This window comes from Electrophorus electricus, chromosome 10 (assembly GCF_013358815.1).
Source record: "Electrophorus electricus isolate fEleEle1 chromosome 10, fEleEle1.pri, whole genome shotgun sequence".
Classification (NCBI taxonomy): Eukaryota; Metazoa; Chordata; class Actinopteri; order Gymnotiformes; family Gymnotidae; genus Electrophorus; species Electrophorus electricus.
The window spans coordinates 21,255,370-21,266,700 of NC_049544.1; the positions used below are offsets into that span (position 1 = coordinate 21,255,370).

At 49.9% G+C, this 11,331-nt stretch overlaps 1 protein-coding gene across 1 annotated transcript; it reads left to right on the forward strand.

Moving 5' to 3' along the window:
• The first annotated feature begins 7,618 nt into the window (after nt 1-7,618).
• On the forward strand, nt 7,619-11,331 carry sox4b (SRY-box transcription factor 4b). Its single transcript, XM_027025975.2, has one exon. It carries the CDS (start codon nt 8,094-8,096, stop codon nt 9,231-9,233), a length of 1,140 nt encoding a protein of 379 aa, XP_026881776.1. The 5' UTR covers nt 7,619-8,093; the 3' UTR covers nt 9,234-11,331.

The window sequence follows — 11,331 nt, forward strand, 5'->3', positions numbered from 1 at the left end:
CGTTTTATGACAGATGTGTAACTGTATATAAAAGTGGTGATTGCGTGTGACATTTTTACACACACACACACACACACACACACACACACACACACACACACACACACACACTTCTTTACCCACACTGCATAGTTCTAGTTTCAGCTGCAGTGCGTGTGATTTCTGCTGTAGTAGACATTACCGAAACCCTGCTTTAGCATCCCTGCATAAATAATAAGTAGAAAACAATCCAGTCCCACCAAATCCAACAGATTAATAACAGGGTCAAAACGTGTAAAAATGTCCCAAGAATAAATGAGAAAACGTACAAATAAATTGCATTTAGCCAGTTTAAATGGACAGGATCCAAATCAACAGTATTTTCTTTTACCTTGAGAGGAAAAAATGTCTGGAGTATATACCAAGCCAGCCTCTGAGAAACATTAATGCTGGCTAATTTGAGAGGACAAACTGAATTAAATCTCCATCTTCTGATGTTCTCTCAGTCACTCTGTCCGTTTCATGAGTGAGTTTTCTTTCTTTTTTTCAGTTCCTTCATTTGAAGGGTCCTTGTTCCTGTCCAACTCCATTCCCAAGGGGTTGGTATTCTGGCAGCGAGAAGAGTATCTGAGATTAGCGACAGTTATAAACCCCACCTCTGGCACACATGCCACTCACAGACTACCCGCTTCCTCTGAGAGAAGAGCAGAGACAGAGAGAGGGAGAGGGAGAGAGAGGGAGAGAGAGAGAGAGAGGGAGAGAACCTGGGAAAAGAGGGAACAGCCTTCAGAAGAACCTGCGAGGACGGATGTATGCTCTCCGTAATCCAGAGAAGACAGGACAGCATGCATTTCAAGCGTTTCCCTTTCGTGGTGTGTCGTGTCAGCACTCGTAGCCTTCTAGTTCGACACACACCATGCGCATACACACACGCACGCACGCACACACACACACACACACACACACGATCAAGTGGAAGCATCACGGCAAGTCCTCCCGGTAAAGGTTGATCCGCGCGGCTGGTGGCTGGCAAACCGTAACCCACCTCGAAACATTTCCCCCGCACGTCTCTGCTTGCCGTCGGTCAGAGGGGGGGAGGGGAGGAGCGAGACAGAGAGCAGGGGAGACGTGTTCGGAACGTTGGAGGAGAGAGGCGGTTCCTGCAGAGACACTGAGGCACGCCAAACCCCCCCCCCCCCCACCGCCACGGTTGCCGGGAAGCATGCGGTCCCTCATCCGCTCCTCACCACCACTGCTTGCTCGGAGGGAGATGAGGCAGATAGAGAGATGGAGGAGAGAGAGAAAGAGAAAGCTCTCCGGTCGCTGCGTTCATGCTTCTTCTTTGCTTTCCTTCTCTCTCCTCTCGCCTTCCTTCCAGGCGGGACCGGCACTGATTTAGGTCGGCAAGTCTAGTGCCGCTTCCTGCTGCCGCTCTGTCCTGCCCGCCAGACGCGGGGCTATTCAGGACGGTCGCCGCAGATGGGCGCGGCGGGACGGGCCTCAAAAGCAGCGAGGCATCCCACCGCACAGTCTTCCCGCCGAGGCACGAAGGAGCCGAAAACCCCTCGGCGTCCGGGACGAGCGCGTCAAACCCATGGTGGCTGGCGTACTGCTTCCCATCCGATGCCTTGTGCGGTTCCAGATCTTTGCTTTTCCTCCCCAAACCCCCCCCCCCCTCCCCACTTGTTTGTTTTCTCCTAATTTCCCGACGTGGAAGGCAGCGCTCTCGCGGCGGAGCATGGAGGTGTGGCGGGCGGCTGGCGTTCCAAGTGCCGGAGCGTCGTCTCCGTCTCTCTCCCCTGCAAGTGGAAAGTGATCGCTGATTCCGCCGCGCCGGTGCGCGAGCGTGTGCGTGTGTGTTCATGCATGTCTGCGTGCGCATCCGGCAGCCGCGACAGCAACAGAGAAGCGGGGTCGGAGCCGCCTGCGCTCTGTGTGGAGGAGTGCTGCTGCCTCGGTCTCTGTCACTGGAGCCTGGCGACACGGCGATCAGCTGACTAGCGGTGGCATCGCTCAGCCCAGAACCCCTCCCCCCTCCCCAGACTGGTGAGGGGGTACTCCCCGCCTCTTCGTAAGGGTGCTGTGTGTGTGGGGGGGTGGGGGTTTAGTGGCCTCTTCCTAATCTCTCCAGGGAGGTGGCACAGCTGACCGGACAGGGGGCGTCTGGTCTGCCTGCCTCCTCCATCTGGGGCCTCAGGATAGTCTGGACTTTCGAGTGGACACGCTCGGGAAGAAGACGGCGCTCTGAACAAAGGAGCTGGGGAAACAAAACAAAAAATCCAGGAGGAGAGGATGTGGCTATCGCTCTGGGTCCCACTCCAGCAGCGCAACGGCAACGGGCACGCGTGAAACGTACACCCGCCAGTCGCTGCAGACGCTTTGCCACGTTCTCGTGTGGGGCTGGATATTTACTCGGTCCGTATCGCACTCATTTGCTGGTCCAAAGAACGCTGATTGAAGTCATGTCTGTCTGTGTCCTGTTCCTGAAGTTCAACAGGCTTCACTAGGGCAGATATAACCTCCACAGGCGCATGTCAGAGAGCCCAGTCTGCTGCACCGAGACTCATCTGGCTGCTTAATCGCATTTCACTTGGGGAGAAATGTGGAGAGAAATGATAACACATAATAACCACAAATAAACCATGGTTTTCTCTGTTTCTACATTCACTCAAAGCCCCTGTAAACAAATATATTTATACCATTGAGCCCATAAAACTCAAATTTCAAGTGCATTCCCATAGTGAATAAGTGTTGTGTGCAAATGTGTGTGTGTGTGTGTGTGTGTGTGGACGCGTGTGGAGGCCAGAAGCCTCAGGTGGGCTGCGTGGAGGAGAGTGACAGGTCTGGTGTGGGATGGTGGGTAATTGCTCGGATCGTTGGGGTCGCTGCAGAAAGACTACCCTGCATTCTGGTCAGGTGAGGGTGTTAACACGCCATATGTCCCTGTAATTTCCCACAATCACTGGGTCTGCTTGAGCCACCTGCCCAGAGCCACCAGGATCCCACCTTAAGCCAGATCCCATCAGCCAGGCTGCTAATGGGCACGGGGGGGACAGGTAACGAGCAGTGGCTCTGTAATTGGAGTTAATCAAATTAATGCAGTTTGGGGAAAAAAATCAATGAGATGTTGTTTTCCTTTAATATAACACTCGCTGCAATTAATCTGTTGAAATACATTTTTTTTTTTTCATTTTATTTAGCGGAATTGTGTGGCAGTCGATTCACAGAAGCACGTTTTTTTTTAATGTTTTTAAAATCAGTTTGTATGTCAGGTACAAGAAAGCGCTAATTTTCTTCATATATTTCAAACAAGGCCCTCATTTCTCCTGGTCTTTCCCGTGATTATACCTGACAGTATTGTGTTCTACTGTCAGCGTGTGTCTGTGGGGGGATTACGTCCTCTCTTCACATCTTTAGACCCCCAAATTACTCTGAGGACCTTCATTGTAGCCTTTGATAGAACATTCTAGCATTAACATGCATGATTGTTGAGGGTTTAGTGATGAGACAGGAGTCTACAACAGACAGTGCTTAAAAAGAACTGAATTAACCACAGTAACATTACAGACATTTCACGAGTCTCTCTCACCATTAGGTCCATGACAAAAGGAGGTCGTCTTTGTGCAAGACTTCAGAAGGCGATGACAGGACTGAACAGGAGGAGAGCCAGTACAGTCAAAAGGTTTCTATATACTTTTGCACTGTCGATTTTTAATCCCTCCTGTTATCTCTCTCTTTCTCTCTCTCCTTCTCTCTCTCTCTCTCTCTCTCACACACACACCACACACCTGAGAGCATGCACACACACTAGCACACTCATTCTGCAAATTAAGGGACACCCCCCCACCCCCAAAGTACGCCTGCACGCGCACACACGCACACTCCAGCTCTTATCTGCAAGCTCAATCTCAGCTCTGTCCCGTGCCCATCAGGTGTGAAGAGGTTGCCATTTGGCTGTAATTGGTGTTCTGTCACTTTGTCACTCTGGTGGAAAATGTGTCTCAAATGCAGGCCCAGTCATTTCTCCTCTGATGGCCTTTCTTCTTCTTTCAGACGGAGCACGCTGGGAACATGTCACCCCTCCACTTACACTTCTGCTGGACACACAATAGCCTTCTCTTTTTAGCCCAGCAGAAATAGTCCCTATTGATCTGTTTAGCTGTTATAAGATCACGGAACTACATATACAGCCTCTATACCAGTGACTTGGAAGGGTTCGCAACAGCCTGCTACCAAATCAGTATTCCGTGTGCAGTTTGCCACCAGAGTGTGTTTTTTTCCCGCTACGCGAAAGATACGAGGATGGCCTACTATTACTGCTACATATTCCAGCGCGCGTTGTACTGCATCCATCGTGCAACAGTGGCAGAAAATATTACACAATTATGCGGAAACCTTCTTAAGTCTGCGTGACCTTATAGTACGGTTTGCGTCTTTGTCGCGCACTCGATACTACACTGCTTGCATATCATCATATCATACCAGTCATGGTGTTGAAGGATGAGGTGGGTTACTAGCATCGCCCGGGCCCTCTCTGGCCGTTCTCGTGAGGTCACACTACCCAAACGCTTGCCGGTCGCAACACTCAAGGCGGAATTCCGTCACACGGAGCCCCAGAGGTTTCGCCAATGAGCCGCCCGTCTCCAGAGGTCTCCAGAGACGTCCCCCACCTACGCACTGGCACCCCCGACGGAAGGACGCTCGTATCCATCAACACGGGACTCCACAGATTTGAGTTTTTTCGTACCTTTAAACACGTGCGCCCACGCCTAAGCGCAGGTGCTGAGCAGTTCATGCGATCATGTGCGAAGAGAACGTCACCAAAGGGACCCGCGCGCTGGCACGGCACGCGTGACGTTTGTTATTCCGCGGAGACTTTCCGATGCTGCCCGCCTGTAACCTAACCTGCCCGTGCGACAATAAACTACCGCCGTATCACCCTGCGCCTCCGTGTCCGATGCGCCGCGAGGCGAGCAGATGTTCAAACGGCCGTCGCTTAACTTCTGAAATCAAAGTTTGACACTAACAAAACTTTCCGGCGGGGCCCTGTCACTGATTAACCGACCATCAGCTAGCAGCTGCCCTGCAGATAAGATACGAAACGCAGGAGCACCTGTTTAAATATGCTTTCCGCGATAGTATGATCAATACATTCATTATAAACGAGCAAAAAGTGGTATTCCCTGTTAGTCGCTGACACGGATTTGTGTACTGTACTTTTCCCCGCGCCTCTCTCTTCTCTTCTGTGCTAAACTACGTCTGGCAAAGCTGCATGTGATTTTAGGAGAGATAAAATAGACACGAGGCGGCCGTTTTCGAAAAGATGGGGAAAGAGTAGGCTATTGCCTTGGCACAATCATCGGTCATCGTCTGTTTATAACAGGTTTTTGACCAGTGTGTAAACAGGTTCTAATCTGCCTACACACTGGAAAGCGAACATGTCGTGTGTTACAAGATAGCAGTTTCCCACCCTGTGGATGTCGACTCCAAACGAAGACTAAACCTGTTGAAAGTCCACATAAAAACCGCGTGTAAACGTGAACTCTAGCTTCCCCCAGCACCCCAGCCAACACTGGCCTCTTATTCCCACCACGGTGAGATGGTAACACCATGCTGCCGCTGCAAATAAATCCGTTTGTTTGTTCTGATAAGACGTCGGGGCGGATGCGACCGTTTCGCCCGACTCTTAACTCCGAGGTGAGGCGTTCAGCAGCTGCCGCACCTAGCTCACGGACACGGACGCGCGCGCCGTCCAGGCACCTTGTCGCCACGCGCTAACAAACGCCGTAAAAAGCGAGGGTGGGGGTGTATAGGGGGGTGTGGCACGCGAAGATAAGGAGTAAAAGAAACCCACGAGAAAGGAAAAAAAAAAGAAAAAGAAAGTGAGTCGATATCTTTCTATTGTGCGCGCACCTGTCCAAACGTTCTAAACGCTTTTTAAGAGCGCGTGGGGGGTGGCGGGGAATAGCGTGGAGACAATATTGCAGTAACCCAAAGGAAAGCTTTCCAGAGAGGGCGCTCGATTCACAGACATGTTCCGGGTCGAGATTGCCACATAACCGACCTACGAGCCCGATGCATTTAGCAGATCACCTAACTACTTTTGCAGGGAACAAAACTGCAGGCTATCCCTGTGGAGCAACCGAACACAAACCACAAAGAAAAGCTCCTCCATCTCAACTAGTGCGGGAAAGCCAGAGTCTCTTCTTAAACCAGAGGTATTCGGCAACAAACCGCCAGATCAGATTTCCAACGACAAGAACAAGATGGAAGCCGTGGGGACAGGTGTTGTTTCCCTGCCCCTCAGTAAAAACGATTCTATTAAGCACCCTGGTATCAAGTATTGTTTAAGAAGCCAGGAGGGCAGCTGTTTTGATGGGTATAATTTTGCCAAAGGCTTTGCCCAAATTGTTAGAAGTATTCCTTCTTCACGAACACATAATTTGGATTATAATTGCGGGAACAGAGCTGATATTTGAATAGAGCTGAAGCATTATGTAATTTGGTATCAAATCTATGGTCTACTGATGTAATATTATTGCAGAAATATATAAGTCATAGTGTGTCTCTTGGCTCCACTCTGCCATCTAGTGTCACATAAAAACGTGGAAAAGGTTATTCAGATGTAGGTTTAGAAAGCTCGCTGATGAGTCCCGAACTGGTTAATATACTTTAAAAGTTTGCGATGAAGGACCTCTTTGTGCAATGAAGAGCTCCGCTTGCGGTAACCCACACCTGCCTGCAAAACGCAGTTACACAATTACGCATTGTTTTCTTTCAGCGAATGCACGAGAAAGGGCCGCGACACGCGGCGCGAACTCGTCCTGGCGCATTCACCAGTGAGTCCACCAGTAAGAGAGAATGGGTCGCTTAGTGTTGCTCTGAATACGAATAGTGCTCTCCGACTCCCGTCTGCGCTGGTCGTCGGCGTGTAGGCGTGCGTGGAGTGACAAAGGACCGCCTGCCTTTTCACCGGCCCCGCCCCCTGAAGGAGGGGACGCAATAATGTGCGTGCACTTTTCCCCTCTTTCTCTCAGTGGGTGCACAACACAGGCGCCCGAGCTCACACGTTACATGCTTTTGAGTTCTGCTCCTCGAAAGACGCTCTCTCTCTCTCTCTCGCTCTCTCTTAATATCTCTCTCTCTTAATATATATATATATATATATATATATAAATAATTTATTTAGTTTCTATATATTGCATAAACACACACATATATGTGGTGTGTGTGTATTTATGCAATATATATAGAAACTGTATATCCTGTACTATATATATATAGCGAAGAAGGAGAGAGTGAGTGAGTGTGTGTGTGTGTGTGTGTGTGTGTGTGTGTGTGCACATTTATGTATGTATTTGTGTCGCTAAACACAAGTATGGTGCAAAAGTCTACTTTCCCGTTGGACTGGAGACATGAGAGACGTTCATCAGCGTGTCTCTTTAAAGCGAAGTTTGTCGCGCACACCGGAATGAGGTCAGACCCAAAGCTCCTCATTGCACGCGCCGATTATTACTGGAGTCCTTTTTCAGCCAATGGGTGCGGACGGGGGGGCGTGGCTTCGGCGAAGGGAAGGCTAGAGACAGTCGCCCATTGGCTGCCTACTTTCGCCATTATACCTTCGGAAACGGATAAAGCTGCACGAGCCCTTACAGCGGACCGCTCGAACTTACTGAGTGCGTACGGCGCGCGGACGTTTGCGTGCTCGCGTGCTCGGTCTACCCTGCGTGGTTAGGGCACGGAGGGCTATGCAGACAGAGTTGGGCGCCTTCAGCAACTTCGCCGGAGCTGCGCTGCCTCGCAGCCCACACTCGCCCGCGATTAATCGCGCTCGTATGCAAACCTTGAAACGCCGGACGACTGTTAACGCCAACCCCCACCGGAGCGCGAGCACCGTGGAGCTCGCGGAGCGCACCTACTCGCCGAGTTGCATGGTGCACCCCCGAAGACGAACTTTGGCAGCGCTAAAGCCTCTACGCTAAACAGGGTTGAGAGCGGTGCGCCTTTTCCTCAGGACTACTATTCATAGAAGAGAAGATCCTTCGGAGTTTTTCCGTCCTCGGTCTTATCAACTCGCTGGACTTCGGCGTGAAAATCCGCAGGCGGTTGTAGCAATGGTTCAGAAAACCACCAGCACGGAGAGTCCTGAGTCGCTGTTCGCCGGGGACTCCTCCGAGTCCGGGGCTATGGAAGTAGACATTGCTGCGTCCTCGACGCCCGGCTTTGCTGCGAGCGGAGGGGACAAGCTGGACCCCGGCTGGTGCAAAACCCCCAGCGGTCACATTAAGAGACCGATGAACGCGTTTATGGTGTGGTCTCAGATCGAAAGGCGCAAGATCATGGAGCAGTCGCCGGACATGCACAACGCGGAGATTTCAAAGCGTCTCGGCAAGCGCTGGAAACTCCTGAAAGACAGCGACAAGATTCCCTTCATACGAGAGGCGGAGCGCCTCCGACTGAAGCACATGGCCGATTATCCAGACTACAAGTACCGACCGAGGAAGAAGGTGAAGTCGGCCGGCGCCAAGCCGAGCGAGAAGGGGGAGAAAGTGAGCGGCGGCACTTGCACCGGCGCCGGGTCCAAGCCATCCTCAAAGAAGAGTGGAAGTTCCAAGTCGTCCGGCAAAGCGCACAAAACGGTTCCCGGGTGCGCCAAAGCCGCGCTGCCCGAGCAGGGCACGCACTCTGCAGCCGCCGATCGCCACTCGCTGTACAAGTCCAAGTCTGCGTCGGCTGCCAAGCAAATCCCGGACAAGAAGGGCTCCAAGCGGGTCTATGCTTTCGGGGGCGGCAGCGGCATCAGTCCGTCGTCAGCGGCGGTTCCGGCCAGCCCGACCCTCAGTAGCTCCGCCGAGTCCGCCGACCCCCTCAGCTTCTACGAGGACGGCGCGAGCAGCGGCAAGGAGAGCGCGGATTCGCCCGGCGGCGCGCCCGCGACTCGCCACCGATACACCAGCATGCGGGCTACGTCACCGGCTCCATCCGCCTCGCACTCCTCGTCTTCGTCTCAGTCCTCCTCTTCGGACGAGGAATTCGACGACGACATGCCGGACATGAACTCGAGCCCCGGTTTCGACAGCATGTCACTGGGAAGCATCGGCTCCTCCGTGCTGGACAGGGACTTGGATTTGAGCTTTGAGTCGGGAGCCGGTTCCCACTTCGAGTTCCCCGATTACTGCACTCCCGAGGTGAGCGAGATGATCTCAGGAGACTGGTTGGAGTCGACCATCTCGAACTTGGTGTTCACGTATTGAACTGCGCAAACGCGGGGGTTGTCTTTGCAAGAGGGAAAAAAACGAGCGAAAGGGATGCCAAGGCTAGTTTGTAGGCTGAGTTTGTATAATAGGCTGCAAAAATGAGGGTCCCGCCGGGTGTCAGACGGAGAGCGCGGACCACCACGGCCAGACGCTCGCGCTCCGGCGAGGGGATCTGCAGGTATTTGGTGCGCAGAGCCGCAGTCGTGCGCCTGCGTCTGCACGAAGACAAGAAGATATGAATGCGTCCTACTTGGGGGAGAGGAAGATCATATTGGGAAAACAAAACACACGCACACACACACACAAACACACACACACTCGGTCTGAACTGGAAAACTGTGATTGATTTGCACGTACCTGAAGACAGACTTTGGTCGGCTGTTTGAATCAAATTTACTGAGAAAACGGACAATTGAGAACTTTTCGAATCGCCAAGTGAACTTCCTGACTTAAGAGGTACAGAAATAGGCTGTATTGGGCTGTTTTACATCATGGTGGATTTATTAACAAGGTGGGTTGACTTAAGGCAAACCATTTAAAAAAAGAAAAAGAACCGCATGTTTTCTGTCCTCTCTTGTATTGAGCTTTTTGTAAGACTGTCGAGCAGTTCAACTAGCGGTGGGGTTATTTAAAGGGATAGATGGCGCTACGTTGGGTTCCTGCTTAAAGGGAAAAAAAAATCACCAGCTGTTTTCACTCTTCAGGATTCAAACACAACACAAATCTGTGCTGATCTTTATAATTCAGGACCAAACTTCTGTTGTTTTCCAGGTGTTGCGTATAGAGAAATCCTATTGTTTTGTCCTCGTTGTGTTTCCTTTCGACGTACGTTCAGATGCCATGTTTTATATGGATGTATTTATATACTGGCCAAACGGTTTGGACTTCTTTCTGTTTCTCGTCGGTCTTGCCATGTCCACCCGAAACGTCTGTCTCCTTCTCCGAAGAAGGGCTAGAGTTTGAACTTTTTGATTTTTTTTTTATATTTAAATGTAGACTTTTGACACTTAAAGAGAGGAAACGTTTGATTATTTTCTCAGTGTATTTTTGTACAAATATATATAAAAGGGGGTGTCAATCGGTGTATATCGCTGTTTGGATTTCCTAACTTTAAGAACCAGGCGGGTTGGTTATCTCCGAATCAGCCTCCTGCACATGTTTACAGGTCCAGTCTGCAGGCGTGTGTGCAGACACACACACAGACACACACACACACACACACACACACACACACACACTCACACACACTCTCTCTCTCTCTCTCTCTCTCTCTCTCTCTCTCTCTCTCTCTCTCTCTCTCTCGTTTTCATACCCCACTATAGCCCACATGTGCTTCGACACGACGACTTTTGAAAGGACATTTCTGCATTTCACTTCTGATCTTGCTGAATACACAGAGATTGTAGCTTTAAATGACCGTTTTTTGGCGTGGCGTTTTATATCGAGATGTTCGGTTTTAACCACTGGACGGAAAATAAACCATTAAGCATCAAATTGCCGATTTGAGTTCGCAACGATTATGTACTGCGTTCTTCATTGTATTTGAATATTTAATCTTTTCTACTTGTCGGCTAAGTATAGCTAATTGTTTTAGTATCTTATGGCATGGTGAATAGATTTTGTATTTCCGATTCAGGTTTATAGCTGTTGTGTTTAAAAATAAAATAAAAAAAGATGAAAAATAAGGAAAATCGTGAAAACAACTTTGTACAGCTGACTGTATTATAAGCAAAAAGATTGTGTGTTTATGTACGTTTCGCTATACCATGACAGGCACTAGAACAGCTGTCTTTATACACGTTTTACTAGCTTACTTACTTTAAAGATTATTGTTATGGATTTTATATATAAATATATATATACAGCTGAATTATATTAACTTTATTTTTCATTCATTCTGTGCAATATGCTGTGTAGAAATATTGTTTTGTCTAATCATGCCATAACACATTTGAGGGGAAATCTCATGCCAACTAAATGTGTCAAGTCACTGCCTGTCAGATTGTTAATATACTCCTGTACAGAACTTTTTTTGTTTTGTTTTTTTTTGTTTTGTTTTTTTTTCAAGAAGGAAATAAAATCAGCTGGAACTGAA